The sequence below is a fragment of the Syngnathus floridae genome, chromosome 4 (assembly GCF_059516105.1).
Source record: "Syngnathus floridae isolate MCC-2025c chromosome 4, RoL_Sflo_1.0, whole genome shotgun sequence".
NCBI classification, from domain to species: domain Eukaryota; kingdom Metazoa; phylum Chordata; class Actinopteri; order Syngnathiformes; family Syngnathidae; genus Syngnathus; species Syngnathus floridae.
The window spans coordinates 20,905,980-20,925,312 of NC_142416.1; the positions used below are offsets into that span (position 1 = coordinate 20,905,980).

General features: G+C 47.5%; 5 protein-coding genes across 7 annotated transcripts; 2 read left to right on the forward strand and 3 right to left on the reverse strand.

Moving 5' to 3' along the window:
- Nucleotides 1–5,138: 5,138 nt before the first annotated feature.
- Nucleotides 5,139–6,588, reverse strand: ier2b (immediate early response 2b). The gene has a single exon (XM_088374673.1). The coding sequence runs from the start codon at nt 6,209–6,211 to the stop codon at nt 5,654–5,656; it is 558 nt and encodes a 185-aa protein (XP_088230799.1). The 5' UTR covers nt 6,212–6,588; the 3' UTR covers nt 5,139–5,653.
- A 2,573-nt stretch (nt 6,589–9,161) lies between these two features.
- On the forward strand, nt 9,162–13,002 carry stx10 (syntaxin 10). Its single transcript, XM_088374672.1, has 9 exons — nt 9,162–9,293; nt 9,715–9,790; nt 9,863–9,956; nt 10,319–10,413; nt 10,580–10,642; nt 10,711–10,806; nt 11,017–11,123; nt 11,239–11,333; nt 11,419–13,002. The coding sequence occupies exons 1-9, from the start codon at nt 9,259–9,261 to the stop codon at nt 11,493–11,495; spliced, it is 738 nt and encodes a 245-aa protein (XP_088230798.1). The 5' UTR covers nt 9,162–9,258; the 3' UTR covers nt 11,496–13,002.
- Nucleotides 13,003–13,269: 267 nt separating this feature from the next.
- Nucleotides 13,270–14,417, reverse strand: wdr83os (WD repeat domain 83 opposite strand). Of its 2 annotated transcripts, none has more exons than XM_088374675.1 (4): nt 14,229–14,417; nt 13,926–14,138; nt 13,704–13,801; nt 13,270–13,537 (listed from the first exon to the last, which is right to left on the reverse strand). In XM_088374675.1, exons 2-4 carry the CDS (start codon nt 14,046–14,048, stop codon nt 13,471–13,473), a joined length of 288 nt encoding a protein of 95 aa, XP_088230801.1. In that variant the 5' UTR covers nt 14,049–14,138; nt 14,229–14,417; the 3' UTR covers nt 13,270–13,470. The 2 variants fall into 2 exon arrangements, with proteins under 2 accessions (XP_088230801.1, XP_088230800.1); XM_088374674.1 differs by having other exon boundaries at nt 13,926–14,031; nt 14,173–14,387.
- Nucleotides 14,418–14,453: 36 nt separating this feature from the next.
- On the forward strand, nt 14,454–17,229 carry wdr83 (WD repeat domain containing 83). Of its 2 annotated transcripts, none has more exons than XM_088374667.1 (10): nt 14,454–14,674; nt 15,259–15,369; nt 15,451–15,571; nt 15,712–15,817; nt 15,892–15,940; nt 16,016–16,142; nt 16,278–16,345; nt 16,422–16,530; nt 16,600–16,796; nt 16,881–17,229. In XM_088374667.1, the coding sequence occupies exons 2-10, from the start codon at nt 15,267–15,269 to the stop codon at nt 17,153–17,155; spliced, it is 1,155 nt and encodes a 384-aa protein (XP_088230793.1). In that variant the 5' UTR covers nt 14,454–14,674; nt 15,259–15,266; the 3' UTR covers nt 17,156–17,229. The 2 variants fall into 2 exon arrangements, with proteins under 2 accessions (XP_088230793.1, XP_088230794.1); XM_088374668.1 differs by having other exon boundaries at nt 14,455–14,674; nt 16,600–16,714.
- Nucleotides 17,230–17,376: 147 nt separating this feature from the next.
- On the reverse strand, nt 17,377–19,325 carry LOC148399946 (transcription factor IIIA-like). Its single transcript, XM_088374669.1, has 2 exons — nt 18,580–19,325; nt 17,377–18,306 (listed from the first exon to the last, which is right to left on the reverse strand). Exons 1-2 carry the CDS (start codon nt 19,054–19,056, stop codon nt 17,716–17,718), a joined length of 1,068 nt encoding a protein of 355 aa, XP_088230795.1. The 5' UTR covers nt 19,057–19,325; the 3' UTR covers nt 17,377–17,715.
- Nucleotides 19,326–19,333: the final 8 nt, after the last annotated feature.

A 19,333-nucleotide genomic window follows, 5' to 3' on the forward strand; every position in this document is an offset into this window, starting at 1 on the left:
GGGTCACGGGAGAAGTTTGAGAAGCCCTTCTGCAAGCGTCGCCTTTGTTGTTTGCGCTGCGGTAATCAGGTTTAGCATGCGTGGCGTGGCGGCGGGTCAGCGGTGTGTGCGCGCAAACGCGCAACTCAAGGGCTCTCTGCAAAACATCACTTGGAATTTCTTGTACAGTTGAAGTGCTGCCAAAAGTCATGCTTATGTAGCTCAACCCTCCTCCCCCGCAGTGTACGCCGCTGGATGTGGGCATGCACGTGTGAGGGGGCGGGGTCATCGGGGCTAGGGAAGCGTCCCGTGTTGGGGGTAGCGGCTGCATTCCAGGCCGTTAGGGGAGGGAGGGCTCAACCGTCATTTCACAAAAAAGGCACCACGTACGATGATGTCATCGCCACCATGATGTCATCACTAGGAAAAATCTGACAATTTGTTCAAAATGGTTTGCCCCTTGTTTTCCCTCAACACATTACAACATACGGTAAGATAAAGATAATGACTTTCAATTTAAAAAAATCAAGCCGCATATCATCAGCCAGCTTTTTGCCAACTTTGAACAAATTTGCTATAGCAAAGTTTAACACATACTCAACAAGTATTGTAAAACAGTCACGTATTCAGCCTATAATTTGTATCTTTGTCAAGGGACCAAAAAGACATTGTTTTAGTCATTTAGTGTTTTGTAAATTAATCGGCAATCGGAATTGTATTCCGCCAAATACGAATCGGCATCGTTGTCAACAAATCCGTATCGGTCATGCCCGAGTCGTCACCACCTCCACCATCACCGCACGATGTCATCGCACATGTCGTTATCACCACTGCCGTGTCATCAGCGCGTCACAGTGACATCACGGCCACATGGGGATTCACTGTGTGTGTGTGTGTGTGTGTGCGTGTGTGTGTGTGTGTGTGTGTGTGTGTGTGTGCGTGTGTGTGCGTGTGTGTGCGTGTGTGTGCGTGTGTGTGCGCGTGCGTGCGTGCGTTTCAGTCATATTTAAGCAGCTGTTTGTGATGTGTTATTCAAAAGAAAAAAATGATCAAAATCATATAGAAGGGACAGTATTAAAAAGCAGAACATTATTGCGTCTATTATCCAAAGGCCATATATAACTTATTTTGGATTAGTTGTTATTGGGAAATGTATTTTACAATATTTTCAATTTATTTTTAAATATATTCATAGATTTATTTGATTATACTATAGCAAATAAAAGTGTAATATTATGATTAAAGATTATTCGGGATTTTTTTATTTGATCACTTTTTCCAGTTTGATTTTATTTATTCAGTTCCGATTTGTTTTTCTTTAAAAAAAAACCAACAACCCCAGACAAAAGCAGTAACTCTTTCCAGCCTTTAATAAGGCACTAAAATACGCCGCACTTTGAGGTTCAAAAGTTGTATGCGTGCGTGTGTCCTCAATTTACAAGCCCCCATCCCCATTGTCGACGCCGACTCTGCAAATTGTCCTGTACAATTTGAAGCATAAAAGTTTGTTAATGACGTCTCTGGCCTCGTCTTGCTTCTCATCCAATTAAAAAGAAAAAAAAAAAAAAAAAAAGAGACAGACTTGCAATATTCTTCTTAGCCACACGAGGGTGGTCTTTAGCTGTAGTGTGTGAGACCTCCCACGCAATATTTGACACTTGCGCCAGTATGGCTCCTTGTGTCACCATGGCAACTGCACAGCTCTAATAGTTGGTTGCTTCTTTTTTCTTTCATTTTAGATTGGAACAAATTACAGATCACATCCTCTTAAGACAAAAATGGCAATGCTTGACCGTACAAAGAAACAAAAGCAATTTGGGGCATTTTTTTAGGTTTGTAGTGAAGTACTACATCCGCGTTCACAACTTTAAAATAAAGAAATAAAAGACGTCGATTATAGATTTTTAAATGCAATTAGGCAATTTGACCCACAACACAATCGAGGGTGGCATTTTTTTAACATTTATCATAAAAATGTGGGTGGGTTAAACTTGAGAATAGGTCAATTTGACCCAGAGCAACATAAAAGGAGGGCTTAAATTAACATTTAGTTGAGCCTAATGTTTGAACTTAAAAGGACAAAGGCAAGAAGCAACTTGCGTCCATCTCCCCACAATTCCATCCATCCATCCATCCATCCATCCATCCATCCATCCATCCATCCATCACTCCTTTCATCCTTCCATTCCATCACCACAGCAACTACTGGACGCAGTAGAACCCGAGCCAGTGCCAAAATAGAAACTTACTCAGCAAGTAGGGGATTCGAAAAATAGAGAGAAAAAAAAAAACATTCATGGCAATTTGAAGTGAAAAAGAGATCGTATTTAATTGATTACAGATTTTGCATGTCGACGTGCATGCCACTTTGTGGGGTAAACTTCAGGAATTACTAATAATATATATATATATATATATATATATATATATATATATATATATATATATATATATATATATATATATACACTGTATATGACGAAAAAACGATATATATGTAAAAATAAATATATACATAGATGTTTTTAAGAGCAAGGTCTTTCTTTATTTCCTTCTATTTTTAAAAACAAAAAAGTCAAGAAAAATATTTTTTAAAATGGACCCAAAAAATCTAGATAAATAAAAAAGAACCACCAAAAAAAAAAGCTATTGTTAATGAGCTCAAAGAATGATTGTTACTTCATGCCATGGAACAACCGGAACACGTGAACAATAAAATGGGGAAAAACAAAAAATATGGAGTGTGAGCAGCTGCCTGAACTTGAATCTGGTGATGTTTTGTTCCTGGCTAATGAAATCCCTTCTTCTTTTCTCCTGTGCTCTGTCTCTCCTTAATTTGTTTTTTCTCCCCGCCCGTCCGTCCGTCGGTCCGTCGGCTCGCCATCTTTTCTCTTTGGGTTGTGGATCTTTCTGTGCTGTTTCTACCCGCAGTGCATTGTGTAATTTCCAAACATGACGCTGAATAAAAGCAGAGCGAATGCATCGTACCAGGCCCGCCTCTGCTCCTTCCTGTCATCACATGACTCGACTCCATCCCGGCAAACTCCTTTCTGTTCAGAAATATAGTACACATATGCATCTATAGAGCCCCGCCAAGATGAACTCTAAGCCGAAATTTGCAAATGTTATCAGTTCATTTTTAGTTATTTACTGGCAAATTTTCAAGTTGTCACGTATGTACGTAGATATATATTAAAAAAAAACATTTATTGTGAGGCTTTCTAAAATATATGAATGTATGCTTAAATATGGAGAAGGGCGAGATTCTGCATACGCTCTTTGACTCAGCTTCACCAAAACGCCATCTCGTAGCTTTGGTATCATTCTGCAAACTAACGATAAGAAAAAAGAAGTTCCTCGGCAGAGGTCATATTTGGACAGCAAAGACGTTCTCAAAACAATGCCATGTTCTTTCATGCTGCACCAAATCTCTGGACATAAATATAACCAGCAAGTTTGAACAGTATGTTTTCATTTGGACCGAATGGCCACAAGCTAAGCTCTCGTTGTTGTTGTTTGCATCCTCATGACGTCATTGCCGCGAGTCGACGTGAATTGTAAACGCTCAAGCGTGGCAATCCATCTTGGGAGCGAAGGTGCACTGCGCTTCGGTGTCTTCGTCCTCGCTCTCGCCAGCAGCTGCACCTTCATCTTCTTCCTCCTCCTCTCCTCATCTGCGTCCTCTGCGACGTCACCAACGTTCCCAGCGAAACGCACGGTCTCGCCCCCTGCCTCTTACGTCACATTTTATTGGCCGTTTCTTCCTCCCTCTCCATCCATCCATCCATCCATCCATCCATCCATCCATCCATCCATCCATCCATCCATCCATCCATCCATCCATCCATCCATCCATCCATCCATCCATCCTTCCATCCTTCCATCCATCCTTCCATCCATCCATCCATCCATCCATCCATCCATCCATCCATCCATCCATCCATCCATCCATCCATCCATCCATCCATCCTTCCTGTTCACATGCGTCTGTCCGTCGCCCACCTCCTCCTCACGCATCCACACTCAGGGCCCAAAATAGACCCCTGCCTGCCTCCCTCCCTCCCTCCCTCCCTCCCTCCCTCCCTCCCCCCGTCCCTCCCACACGTTCTGCTGCAACAACGCATCACTTCCTGTCTCACACAAAAACACACTTGCTCGTTCACATTCATTGTATCGGCTCCTTCCTGCCCTGTCCAGGAAAACACACTCACTTCCTGTACATCACATGTCCTTCTGCTCTCAACAGCTACTTCGTGATGTCTCAAATGTGATCCAGTAGTTAAATAATAATAATAATATCGGGAGCAAATGACCTCTATTTATGACTGATTGTTGTTTCGATGCACTGTTTTGGCATGGACATTGCAATCGAGAGGCATCCCTCAAGAATGCGTCTTGGAAACAACATGCATGCAGGATTGATTTTGTTATCACGACCAAGACGATGCTAGATATCCCCTCACCAACTCAGAATGTTTTTCTCCTTTGCTGATGGAAAATTCAGCGAGATGCTGTTGTTCATCTTCGAGCCGACTCAGCTTCAGCTTCCTTCCTTCCTACTATTCTATTTTTAGCATCCGCCGGACGTCATCGCGGCGCCTGGTGAGCGCGCGCGCAGGCTCACGCATCTTTGATACACGTCACGTGGTGAGCTGGTTTTTTATATATATATATATATATATATATATATACATACAACAGGCGTGGTTAAGTGTACAGTCAAAGGTCATAGTTGTCACTTTTGACAGTGTGAGCGGGCGCAATTTTCATGGAGTCCTGCATGGCCAAATGAGGGGGAATCTTTTTTCTTCAGTGTCCAAGCATGAAGCATGACTATATTGATTTGAAGTAATATACAGTCAAATATGTTGATTTAGTCTGCCATGTTATTGACCATCCTCCACAAGAGAATAGAAACATGCCTCATTTTGCATTGGCTTTGATGAGAAGGTGTACCAAATGAAGTGGCTTGCTGGTGTGTGGGTTGTGGGATCACGCCGGCAGGATGTGATTCATAATTCTGTTGTAATCTACAGGAAGTGAGTGGTGTGACTGCATGCGTGTGCGATTAGAGGAGGCCGTCTGGCGGCAGACATGCTTGAGGATTGACCCACATAGCCAACATCCTGTCTGGACAACAATAACTAGCAGAGAGGCGCTTATTTCAACTCATTTATTATTAACATCACCAAAGAAAGCAGCCTTACATAAGTGAGGTATATGACGTCATTTTCACATTCATGGAATACGCAAAAAGTCGTTGCAAAACAGCCTCTTCTTTTTGTTTTGGTAGCACCGTGTCGTCCGTGGTCAGTCCACACAGCGGGGCGGCGCGGCGCGGCGCGGCGCGGCGCGGCGTGGCGTGCTTGTGCTTGCGCTTGCGCGAGTGTGTCGGGTAAACACCTCACTGACTCCGTCCGTCCGCTAGGAGTCACTGCGCGTATTTGTCCTGGCTCGTGAACGGTCCACGGCGTGTGACTCAGCTGGAGAGTCGGTCTATTGGGTCGCTCGTTCGATCCGGACCCAAGATCCTCCTCGCAGGGCCCCATTCGTGTCCGCTCGGGAACATTCCCGTCCCGGGACAGTCGATGTGGCCTCCAGGCCCCTTCTTCCAAGTATGCAGGCGGAAACAGCGCTCCAAGTCCTGTGGAGCCTTCGTGTCGCGCGTGCCCTCTCAGCAAGCCGGTACAACCCGGTTCAGGGAGAACGACGTGAGGGACTCGGCGGGGCCCATTCGGCAGCTGGTCGGTAGCGGTGGCGGTGGCGGCGGCGCGGCGTGCCGCTCCTCCCCGGGCTCCAGCCTCGCCCTCTTACTGGGGAGGAAGTGGGGCGCCACTGAAGTCTTCCCCCGCCGCTTCCTGGAGCGCCTGTTCGGGCTCCGGTTCTCTTTGTCCTCGGTGGGCTCTTCCTCCTCCCCCTCGACCTCCTGGTGCGCACCTCCCCCTGCCGTCGAGCTCAACTCGGCGGGGGGCTCGTCCGCCTGGAGTCCCGACTCCAGGTCGAACTCAGCCGGCTCTCCGGGGCTCGTCTCCATGGGCTCGGCCGGAGGCGCCGATGAGTGGTAAATGTCCCGGGCGGAGCGCATGACCAGAGAGAGCAGGAGGCTCCGGTGAAGTCTCAGTCCGCCTCGCTGGCTCCGGGACGCGTACAACTTGCTTATGGACACGGCCAGAATCCGCCGGGCCTCCGCGTTCACTTCCATTGTTGTGTCCGTTGTTGTGGTGTCACTCATTGTTTCGAGATCTTACGTCCGTCTTGTCACGAAGCGGCCTGACGATTTAGAAAGCAAATTCTAAAATACAACAAAATGGGGGAGTTTAAAAAGTTTCGGTCTCGGTTCGGGACGGGACGCTTTCCTTTGCGACGCTGAGTGTCTGTCTCTACGTTCGCTGCCGCGCGTAGAATTGTGCGTGAGAGGCAGGGAGGCCATTTATCTACTCTCTGACGTCACGCCGAATTCCTCAGCCAGTGACAAACCAGGCACCGCCCACACCTGCCACACACGCGCACGCAATAGGCTCGCGCGCGCGCGCACGCACGCACGCGCCATCTGTTCCGTCTAGCCCGTTTTCTTCTCACCCTTCTCGACTTTTAGTTTCTCTTCCGCATTGCGCGCTTCACAAACGTCTCTGAAGCTTATTGAAATGTAAAAGCAAAAGAGTTGTCTTAGATTGAGTCGTGATAATTAGATGACGTGTCAAAGAATTACGTATTTAATCATTTATTCAAAGCCGTTTTCACACAATAACTAGATAATGGAGACTGACGGGGAATATTTTTCACATGACTTTATATGAGTTTCGCCGAATGATGTCACATGTTTATCTTCTGGTAACTCGGGACAGCTCATAGAATTCGCGTGTGGGTGAGGAAGTGAGAGGAAAAAAAAAAAAGAAGCGTCTCAAATTTCACCGGAGTTTCTCTCTCGCGCGCGCGCGCACACATATACATACATACGTATGACTCACGACGTCACTCCCCCGCCATATAAGGCCTATCCGGTTGTAAAATCCCGTGGTGGCTGTGGAGGGAGGGGGAAATACGCGCAGTGGAAAAGCAAACGTCATTACTCCGCCCCCCCTTCTCCCGCACCAGCTGTAGTGACGTCACCAGAACACCATATATGGGGCGGCGGCCGGTGTAAACAAGGTTAGCCGGGTTACCAAGGTTACCGGGCAGCGGGTCAAAAGACACGTCATGTCACGACGCCTTAATGGTCCGTCGGAAATGATCATTGTTACAACTGCAGTTGATTTTTAAACGCGCTTTTTCAGGAAAAGTGAAAAAAGTCCATACCTGAATATTTAAGCCTTAAATATTGTTTACCTTTTGAGTCATAATGTTGTTGTTGTTGTTGTTGTTGTTGTTTTTTAACCCGAACAAAGGAAACAAGAGTATCGACGATTCAAACTCTTGCCATCTGTGTGTGTGTGTGCTGCTGCTGCTGTTGCTGCTGCTGCTGCTGCATCCCTGCATTTTGGGCATTTTGGTATGTGTGCTATTCAGCCACACAGCTGCAAAAATAGACACGCTAATGCACGCCAGGCAACACGTGTTATGTAAACTCACCCATAGCATTCATACTGTCACCGAATGCCCAGCTATTTTGTACTTTTATGCTATGATTGTAGCGCCCAATAACCTCTGGAGTCACGACCGAACAAATGATATCATTTCATTCATTACTTTTAGATTTGAAACTATTGTATCTTTTCAATAACTTACTAAATGCTTTTTTTGGTCCTTGTTCCCAAGGCAATCATTTTTGTATTCACAGGCACTAATTATTTTTTCATACTTATAAAATGCTATTTTTCTATCTCACAATTGTATTGCCAGTCGCTTTCTTTTCCGTAGCATTTTAGTGCCATTATTTGTTTGCCTTAATTTGTTATTGAGCTCCTGCCCGGTGCCTCAGGTAGGCAGAGGTGCCGGTGAGGATTGGATCATCATGTTGCCATTCATTTTTCCTAGACAATTTGTTATGTCTGTTGCTAATCCATGGCATAAATAGCTGGATTCATTTTCCGCGGAATTCCACCCTTCCAACTTGTTTTGAAATAAACAAGACACATTTTGTTTTGGAATGCTGACAATCTGTATCGGCCAGCACGCTTCTTACATTTGAACGGCGATACGCGCTCGTTGGCTTACCAGAAAAAAAGGCACCGTGACCTCGCTTGGTGCTGGCGCCCGACTGGTCACTATGGTGACGCCGTGTGTGTGAGTGAGTGTGTGTGTGTGTGTGTGTGTGTTTGTGTGTGTTTATGTGTGTGTAGTTGCAATGCCTCCGCCTGAGGCCAAATGGTTGGCAAGGAATGTTTGCTGTATAAAAACGCAAGTTCACCGAGTACAACGGTGTACTTCTGGAATACTTGGTAACAATGACTTGAAACTGCGCTTGATTGTTCTTATTTCAATGTCAAGTGCGTCGTTGAGCGGCTCGAGTTGACCTTTTTGGTCGCCGTCAAAGAATGTTTTTGGTTTTGTGTAAGTGCACTGTGTGTAAAGCAGCTTACCAAGCTGTGTGATGTTGCTGCTGCTCCCTCACACCGCAAAGTAGGTCATCCATACAAGGAGCACTTGGAGACACTGAGGGAAAGGATCACCGGCTCTATTTATATGGTGCTCCACATTACGTCCTCGCTTTGGGCACCTTTTTCTCCCTTTTTTTGGGGTGTCTTCGGCAGTGTTGTGTTTGACTTTGCTCCGGTGGCACAAAAGTAGGAAGGCAAACAAAGCAGCTCAAATGTTGTCCGGCTTGTAGCAACAAGAACATTTCTGTGCGAGGAATGAATCAGCGTTCACGCCTTCAGTTGTCAGGGATAAAAACACACTTTGCTGAAATTAATTTGACACACAAGCTTTCTGCTTTTTAGACTGGGGACGTATAATATATATATATATATATATACGGCATTCGTATTTTTTACATCAAGTACGATGGCTTTGTTATTGATTATAAATTGTTATTTTAAAACATCTTGTCAATTTTCTATTTTCTGGCATATTTTTATCTATTTTTTCCGTGTCATTATATTCTTGCTATTTTATGTTTTCTCTCTCTCTCGCTGTCTGTCTGTCTGTCTGTCTGCCTGTCTGTCTGTCTGTCTGTCTGTCTGTCTGTCTGTCTGCCTGTCTGTCTCTGTCTCTGTCTCTGTCTCTGTCTCTCTCTCTCTCTCTCTCTCCTCGCGATCTATCGAAAGAATGTGACTGCTGCTCAACGAAGCGCGGCCCAGTGCGCTTGCGCGGCAGCGTGACGCACCCGGAAGTAACAGCATGTCGCTGGAGGACCCGTTTTTCGTGGTGAAAGGGTGAGAAAACGCCATAAAAGCCCATTTAAAACTCAGCAAAGCCACTCAGTGAATACACATTGGACATATGTGTCACTCGGTGGGCCGCCGGGCAAGCAGAAGCCCAGCGGAAATGGCCGAACGCTGAGCGGTGGCTGACAAGCCTTCGACGTTATCGTCCAATTCATGCAGTGATTTTTGGTCTTGGGCTTTTTCTGTTGACGTTGAGCAAACAAAAGTCGGTTCCGCCTACATATCTTGGCTTTTGTTTCACCTGCTGTGTTATTTGTGGACCTTTAGAACTGTGTTTTGAAGCGGGTCGCTTAACGAGAGGCTGCTAAGTTAGCTTGTGTGTTTGTTTGATTTCCAAATACAAATACGTAGATGGTCAAAAATGGTCTATGGAAGTGACATGTTGGACTCACAACATGTTTGTGTGCAGGGAGGTGCAGAAGGCTACGGCTCGTGCACGTAGCCTGTTTGATCGGTGGGAGGAGCTTCTGCAGGATGGAACTCAGGTAAGACCGTCATTCATGCTCTTCGATCAACAATGAGCAATCCTATTTTTATCATTATTATTATTTGCGCAGGTGAGTCGCGATGAGCTGGACTGGAGCACAAACGAGTTGCGCAACTGCCTGCGGGCCATCGACTGGGACCTGGAGGACCTGAGCGAGACCATCAGTATCCTCTGGAACCGGCATCACGCGTGTTTGCCAAACAAACGCCGGCTCTGTTCTCTTCCAGGAATTAGTCGGCCCCTAAAGCCTGTGTCAATAATTGTGAGTCATTGCCAAGAGTCCTAATTTGGCAGAAACCACTCGCATCATGAGGTAACTAGATCTGTTTTAAGAGAATCAAGTTGAACATTTGGGAGCAAACGTTGTGCTATTATGTCAATTTGAACAAAGACTTTGTAAGAAAGTTGGAATATGGGTAAACGACTCAGAGCACAAAAAGGAAAACCATTTTTGGGCAATATTGTGAGAAAGGGTCCCAATATCAAGTACGTAGATGCTTGTTTACGTCCTGAGCATGCGGTTCAGGTATCGTGGAGTCAAACCCGGGAAAGTTCCGCCTGGGCCACGAAGAGCTTCAGGAGCGGAGAGACTTTGTGGAGAGGACCAGGAAGTCTGTGCAGGTCAAGTCAACACAACACACTCTCTCTCTCTCTCTCTCTCTCTCTCTCTCTCTCTCTCTCTCTCTCTCTCTCTCTCTCTCTCTCTCTCTCTCTCTCACACACACACACGCGCACATGTATGTATATGATTATTTTTTTATTCATACGGATTATTTTTTGTGAGCAGGAGATGAAGGACCAGTTGTCAAGTCCATCTGCTGTGGCTCAGGCAGAGAAAAAAAACAAGCAGGTTGGACACACCACCGTGAACCCCACATGACACACGCAAATGATGATGATTGATTCTTGTCGTTTCAGGCGCCACCGGCTTCAGCGGACCGCTCGATGCAACTGGATGCCCACCTGGTGTCCGCCAATTCCAGATACATCCAAGAGCAGCAGGAGCAACAGCAGGTAATGCATGCAGATGATTGAGGAACAACAACAACAATAAGATGAGAGCAATGTGAAGATATTGTTGTTTTTATTTTCAAAGAGGAAATTGGAATCATTCAACAGTCATTCTGGTAGAATCAAGAACAACCACAGAAAAAAGTTCATATGGAATCATTTTGCAAGGAAACAAATCTTGGCTGAGAGATGTGTGCATGTGCGTGCGTGTAGCTGATCATGCAGGAGCAGGACGATCATCTGGAGCTTGTGTCCGGAAGCATCCGGGTCCTCAAAGACATGTCGGGACGCATCGGCGACGAACTGGACGAGCAGGCCATGTGAGTCCCCCCCCCCCCCCCCCCCCCCTTGCCCATGATGCAATTATACGGAAATGAACCGACCCGCTTATTCTTTGTTTTTTGTTTTTTTTCCTCCCCTCTCCCCCACCTGTAGCATGCTGGGGGACTTTGCGGACGAGATGGACCAGACATCGTCACGTATGGACTCGGTGCTCAAAAAAATGGAGAAGGTCTCACATATGACCAGTAGTACGTAACGTGCGCACACACACACACACACACGTGCACGTGCGCTCGCTCGCACATTTTGACTGCTTCCTGTGTTGTTGGGCAGGTCGGCGTCAGTGGTGCGCTATCGCCGTGCTGGTGGCCATCATGATCGTTGTCCTCATCCTCTTCTTCGCCCTCTGACGCCAGTGACGCCGAGGGCCCTCTTTTCGTTTGTTTGTTTAACCCTGGACCCACAGAAGGAACAAAAAGCAAGCTTCTGACTTGCAATGTCCGGTAGGGATCCAACATGCAGGTTGTGACTCCGAGCAGCAAGGGGCGCTGTGGTGGCGAGTGCCAAAGGAAGTCCAAGTTTGAGACTCAAAAACAAAAAGTACCATTCTTGAGTAAATATTTTTTTAATAATAGTCACAAAAATATAAGAATTTTTTTGTTGAGAAAATGCTGAAAAATGAGTTGGAATATTATGACAAGAGCAAAGCTTTCAGTCAGCCTTTTCCAAGGAACAAGTACAAAATAGGAAACGATAAATTGTAGTTTTGCAAAAATGAAGTCAGGACATTAGGGTAAAATAACATTTTTCAAGAATAAAGTCGCAATGTTCAAAGAACAATTCACGATTGAAGAATTGTTTTGTAAAAATTAAATGTGTAATTCTTTCGAACAAAAATTACTCTGATGAAACAATCAACAATTACTGTATCGAAAATAGTACTGAATTTGCAAAATAAAAGTCATATTTTGAGGTAGAGAGGATTTTCTCAAATTTCATCTAAAAGTAATAATGACAAAAAATAAGAATAATGTAATCATGCAAGTAGTTGTAATGTTACAAAAAAAACCTGACTATCTTGCCTATAGTCTCAAAATTTGGGGAGGAAGGTCGTATTTTCTTGAACAGGTCAGGCAGGCTCTTAGCATGAAAAATGCCACAATAATTCCAAATATGAGAATAACGGTGTAATATTACAAGAATAGTTATATGTGGCAAAAAAGAATACAACGTTTGTTTGAATAAAAAGTCATAAAATACTGGCAAACACATTTGCACAATTGGAAGAAAATCCCACAAACATCTAAACTGTTAGTTTTGTTTTTGCGAGACGTTACGATAATTGTTGTACAGTATTTTGAAAACTTTCTTCTATGAACAGGTACATACTTAAATGACAGGAAAAATTTGTATTATTGTATTTTTTGTTTCAGTATTGCAAGCAACTCCTTTTTATCAGAATGGGGCGGGATACAGTGTTAAAGTGCCGGTGCCTCCTTCAAATTCACAAATCCTAATGAACTTATTTATCATTCATGTTGGTTATTCTTAATTGAGTCCGCGGGCGCGCGCACACACACACACACACACACACACACACACACACACACACACACACACTCACTGCCTGGATGCCTTAAATCTATTTTTCTACATTAGTTAGGTTGCTGGTTGCTACTGCCACAATGTTCCATTTTAAACCTTAGCGCGCGCCCTGCTGGCGACCGGCGATACTACAATTTCAACTTGAATGACAAGTGTTTCGTCTAACATTTCAGTCGCTTTTGTTGGTCAGCCGTCATCATTTGTATGCATCAAGCAGAAAAATGCATTTGATCTTTTTTAATGCATTTTAATCGATACTATTTTGAATGTTTGAAATGTTGACAATAATAAAAAAGAGAGCCTCGCGACATTTCTAGAGCTTGTTTTCATTGTCAAATCCAAACTCGGGCCTGAAACCCTACACTCGTACCATAACGGAACCTCGAGCCAAGAAATCCCTGTATTTGTCCCATATAGGCAAAACCTTAGTTTGATACTTCAAACCTGGCTAGAAAGCATCGCTTAAAACCTCCAACGTGTCTTCCAACCTTCATTAGTTTACAACCCTACTTTGAAACCACAACGCTTGCTTGAAACTCGACTTCCAAACCCAGAAAAATAGTCACTTTAAAACCTTAATCAATGCCAATGTGACATTTTATTTTTTGTATTCCAATGTATGAAGTAGCAAAACATCAAAGAACCAAAAACAGGTGGAAGCGAGACGGCCGGCCGGCCCTCTCGTCTCGTCCCGCCTCGTCTTGTCTCGTCTCGGTTTCGTTGAACTTCCCATGCGGTTTGTTGACAGCTTCCGACTCTGTGGCCGCGCCCCCTTCTCGCTTACCACGGCGGCGACATGGGCTGAGGGTTCTGTAGGTACGACATGACCACGGCTGAGATGGACAACCTGCAACACCGAAACCGTGAGGTGAGTCTTAGCCAATCAGAAGGAAGTCATTTGTGGACAATGCATCAGCACATACGACATGCATTTTATACTTGAATATACAATACATCATCCTTTTTTTCACTCCAACGCTAACAATCTGGTGTGGTTGAAAACCATCACTCACATGAAGCTGCTCATCATCTGTTTGGTGTCCTCAGAGCTTCTGGAGTTGGCGAAACTGATGAAGGAGCAGTAGACGGCGATCCATGCGCACCACTTCAGCTTCAAGGTGCAAAAACATTCCACGTAAGGATTGCTGCCGCTGCTGTCTGCTTGTGTGTTGTGCACACGCGTGTTGTGTTGTGTTGTGTTGTGTGTTCGTTCCTGTCGTGTTTGTGTCTGTCACCTTGAGCATGAGTCCACACATGCTGAAGATCATGCCCAGCAGGTTCATGTAGTCCGGGGTGGGGTCCTCCAGTGTGGGATTGGACTCCGTAGTGGGGGGCTTGTACCTGCCACAGTGTGTCATCACGCGGACATTTGACGTTCCATTCCATTTCCAAATGATGCCATCTCTTTAGTTAGCCACCTTTAGCATCCGTCCGAACTCGCAGGCTGGCTGCAACACCCAAGCAAAACATCAAGAAACTCACCGCAATATCTTGTTTTGTCTCCTGGGATCCGCCATGTTGTTCGAGGACATTCTTACACTCAAAGTGCGCCTTCGCTCACAATTGTTTTAGGAAGCTTGATGATTGAAATGCAGTTGGTCGTACTGGAGGGAGGGAGGGAATGGACTTTAAGTTTAGAGGAGAGTTCCCCTTGGTCTTCAAAGTAAAAGCTAGGACTAAGAACGGAATCCATTCAATTGGGAAGAAACGTTTGTGACCTTTTGTTTTGAAAAGTAGCCATTATCCCAGTAGCCACCGCGCGTTCGAGCGGAAGTGACGTCATGTTGACGCCCCCACCGCGGAACTAAGAATACGAGGCAAGCTTCCGTAGTTTCTTCATCGTGCCAATGTGAAATTGCCGCGGTCGTCCAAGTCACTTTCAATAAAAGCAGCAATACGTGAGCACGGTTTACGTCGTTTTTGACTTGCAGCAGTTGCCATTACGTTCACCTCCACGTCCCATTTCTAACGCCTCAGGTTTGGAGTAAGTACTTTCTAAATCATGGTTGCGTGTGGGCAAAATGGATATCATTCGTATTGTCATCGTTACTATTCAATATCCCACAGCGCGAAAGCTGCAATGTTGCAATGATTTTTTGATCCACAGCAGTCTTCATTTTCATACAGTTTTGGAAAGCCACAGAAAAACTGCCAATTTTTATGCACTCTATCATTAGTATTCCAAGTATATTTTGAAAAGTCCATTTTGTTCAAGTCCTCAAGATAGAAAAGCATCGGAATGTAGATTGTCTCCGTTACTTACACCCCCTACCTCCCCCAAACAGTGCTCCTTTTAAAAGTCCATTTTGTTCAAGTCCTCAAGATAGAAAAACATCGAAATGTTTATTTTGCAAGAAATCAAATGTTCTCAATAATAAGGAAAATAGTTTTTCGTGCACAAAAATATTTTTGTGTCCTTTTTGTCCTCAAAAGATTACAAATGTGATCATTAAAAACAAGCGCTTAGTCAAGACCTTTTTCGATTCAAACAAAGGCGCCTTTTTGCCAAATTGCAACTTTCTTCTCACAACTGCTGTCATTTGACCTTTTCTGTGTTTCCTTTTCTAGGAGGCACCATGTCATTCCCTCTCCCCAAACCTCAGACCCCCCAGCTTCCTCACCATCTGCTCCGAACCATCGACTGTCAGCAGGGAGCCGTCCGAGCGGTGCGCTTCAACGGTGATCATGGAATTTACAACGCACTTTGTTCTCGCTCAGCGCCTTGGTGTGACGTGGTTCTCTTTCTCACGATTCCATCAGTGGATGGCCAGTATCTGCTCTCCTGCGGCGGCGACAAGTCTCTCAAGCTGTGGAGCGGCAGCCGAGGGACGCTGCTCAAGACCTACAGCGGCCACGGGTATGAGGTGCTGGATGCCGACAGGTGAGTCACCAATGTCAGCCAATGAATGTGCTCGTTAATCTTCATTGTTAACACACGTCGATTAAAAATGCTCAAAAAGCCGTGGTGAGCAAATGCAGCTGAACCGCCCTCGGTTGCTCTCGTCTGGTTTGTGCGCGCAGCTCGTTCGACAACAGCAACATTTGCTCGTGCAGTTCCGACAAGACGGTGATCCTTTGGGACGTGGCCACGGGTCAGGTGGCTCGCAAACTTCGAGGGCACGCCGCGGTACGTCTCCGCCTCGCCTCCCTCTTTTTCGTCCCCTCTCCTTTGACCTTTGCTTTTGCTGTTTCACGGCGCAGAAAATCAATTGCGTGCAGTTCAACGAGGAGGCCACCGTCATCTTGTCGGGTAGGCCCACAAAAACACAACCCCCCCCCCCCCCGGGGCCGCCGGTCTGATCCAAGCGTCTCGCCTCTGATTCAGGTTCCTTGGACGGGACGGTGCGCTGCTGGGACACCAGGTCCCGCAAGAACGAGCCCATCCAAGTTCTGGATGAGGCGCGAGACAGCGTCAGTAGCCTGAAGGTGTCCAAACACGAGCTGCTCACCGGGTGGGTTTTTTCACAAGCCCGATGCCGGCCGGCCGGCCGGTGCAAGAAATCCCCAAAAAAGAACACCGCGAGGACGCTTCACATGCAAAGCCATAAAAGCAACTTTGTTTTAACATAGTCGACAATTGCGTTCAGGTCCGTCGACGGCCGAGTGAGACGTTACGACCTGAGGATGGGAGAGCTCCACGTGGACTTCGTCAACAGTCAGACGTCTTTGCGCTTGTCTCGCTGTCGTTTTGTCACCGACCGTGTCATTTTGCGGCACGTGTTTTCGTTCAGGTCCCATCACGTGCGTATGCTTCACTCAGGACGGCCAGTGCACGCTCAGCTCCAGCCTGGACTCCACCGTCAGACTACTGGATAAGAGTACGGGAGAAATGCTGGGAGAGTGAGTGGCGTCCATCTCTGTAGCCGTGCGGGAGGGGCGGCCGTCTCCAGTTGTGCCTTTGCGCCGCAGGTACACGGGACACACCATGAAGGGATACAAGCTGGAATGCTGCCTGTCCTGCAAAGACACTCACGTGCTAAGCTGCTCCGAGGACGGACACGTCTACTTCTGGGACCTGGTGGAGGTCAGTGGCAAAACCATTGCTCGGCGCGACCGGGTTAACGCTCGCCAGTGGACATGCTCCCGAAAAGCAGTCAAATGCAAAAGTAAACACCTCCTGGTTAGCCAGTGCACAATTTTAGAAACTCCCGAGCACTCATATGGACTTGAATTCTTCATTTCCATGTCAGGGTTGTCTGTCAGTGAAGCTTCTCGTGGGCAAGGCGGTGGTCCAGTCGTTGTCCTTCCATCCAACGCAGCCGCGTCTCCTCACCGCCAGCGAAGGCCGCGTCCAAGTGTGGGCGGCCGAGCCGGAAGATCCCGACGCAAACGCCGCCGCCGCGATATAGCGCCTGCACACGTGTGGACTTTTTCCCTGTTGCTCCAACGAACCCCCTTGAGCCACCGCGCCAGATTTGTACGAATGGCATCACATTCGCAGAAGACCAAGGGAGACTTGATGTGATTGGACGCTGGTGGACCATGTGGCACATTTCATCCAATGACAAGTATAAATTTTGTTTTGCCTTCCATGCACCACTTCCCACCGACTCCCCTTTTGTCCATAGAAGAAGTGCCGTTCGGTGGCCATGAGAAACACGCTAAGTGTCCAACGTGCCAATGCTTTTGATGCACAAGTGAGTGGAGCCTGCACTCTTCCATAAGTGAGCCACACTAGAAGCAATGTGTTTTTAATGTCATTATTCACTGACGCTTTATTTGGAACTTCCCGGCCCCATATTGAAGCGTTTTCCTTTCAACTGGCGTCGTCATCCAGGCGCACGAGCTCAATGGGACTCGACCAATTTCAATGAGTGCTGGAGGTGTTGTAGGTCCTAATATGGTGAAAAGGAATTGAATGACAAACATGAATGCAACTTCACTTGTAGCCTATAAAAGGATGGCCCCACATTGGAGCGGCCCTCTGGGAAAAGTCCCGACTCTCCCGATGAGCCAGCACGCCATTGGGAGGGGCCGGTCAGTGAACACTCGAGTGAGGATTTATTCACTTTCAGAAGGCTTCATCTACAGCATGAGCGGCGACGTCGGCGCCGCCGGCAGTTCCTGAGGGTTTTCACCCAACAGGGCCGTGTCGCGCAGGAGATGGAGCAGCTCCAGCGGCTCAGGAGCGTCCCGGGCCTCGGACGCCTCCCGGGTCTCGGACGCCTTCACTTCAGCCACCCGGTCGCTGCACCCGCTCAAGCGGGACATCAGAGACCTCGACCTCCTCTTGGGCCGCGCCATCTTCTTCCGCTGCGGGTCGTGTACGACCCCGTGGCGCCGTAGACTCTGCTTCATGGCGAAGGTCCGGCCGCAGCCCGGGTGGTCGCAGGCGAAGGGTCGCAGCCCGTCGTGAAAGGAGCGCAAGTGGCTCTGCAGGTTGAAAGGGGTGGTGAAGGTGCGGCCGCAGTGGTCTCGCAAGCACCGGTACACCTGCCGCGTGTCGGCATGCACGCGCCCGTGCTGCTCCAGGAACCAGGAGTCGCGGAAAGCCTTGCCGCATTCCGGACAAAACACTCGAGTTTGGTGCTGCGCCTTGCGGTGCCTCACAAACTCAGTCCAGGTGGCGCCTGTGAAGGTACAGCCCGGCTGGTTGCAGGGGTAGCCTTGATGAACCTTAGACGGACGACGGCAAAGACAGCAAAGCCTTTAGTGCGCCAGTAGAACTAGTTCAACAACAACAACAAATGCGCACGGTCAACATCGTTGACAGCGTATCCAACATTTCCATGAGCCCGTCTGTCTGATGGTTCACATCTTTCAGCCAAGAAACGAAGTGAATGGAAGCGGGTCAAGTAGCTTCATTTCTCTAGAGGTAGTAGCGATTCATCGTGTCCGGAACATAACACGGGGTTGGCTTTCCCCTCTTTGTCCCTTCCCGCCACTGACCTTGAGGTGTCGCTTGAGGCGGCTCGGGAAGTTGAATCGTAAGCCGCAGCCGTCGTGCGTGCAGGCGTAGGCGGGCAAGTGCGTGTGGTGGCTCTCGCTCATGTGCGCCTTGAGCTGCTGGTGCTTTTTGAACGCGGCGTCGCAGCCGTCCGCCGTGCACGCGTACAACTTGCTCTCCGACCCAACGGCGTGCATGCGGCCGAAGTGCCGCGCGCGGCCAGACTTGGTGCTGAAAGCTTCCTTGCAACCCTCCGCCGTGCACGGGAAGGGCCGCAGGCCGCTGTGGGTGAGCTGGTGGCGGGCCAGGTGGTGCGGGGTGCAGAAGGACTTTGCGCAGTCTTCTTGCGGACAGGCGTGCGGCCGGACGCCGGTGTGCGAGCAGAGGTGGGCGTCCAGCTTCCATTGCTTGTCGTAGGCCGCCGTGCACGGCAGAAATGAGCAGATGTAGCGCTTGCGCGGCTTCGCGGCTCCCTCCATCGATCACCGGTGACGGTCTACTCTGCTCTGCTCTGCTCTGCTCTGCTCTGCTCTGCTCTGCTCTGCTCTGCTCTGCTCTGCTCTACTCTACTCTGCTCTACTCTGCTCTACTCACTACCCACACATTGCCACGCTGGGCGCCATGTCTTCCTTCCCACAATCCTCCGTTTATTGTTGCGCGTGTCGTCAATTCCGCTAAACGTCACTTGCCAGAGATGTTTTGTGAAGAAGAGAGGCCGTAGACGCACTTACTACGATCAATCAAAACCAAATAGAA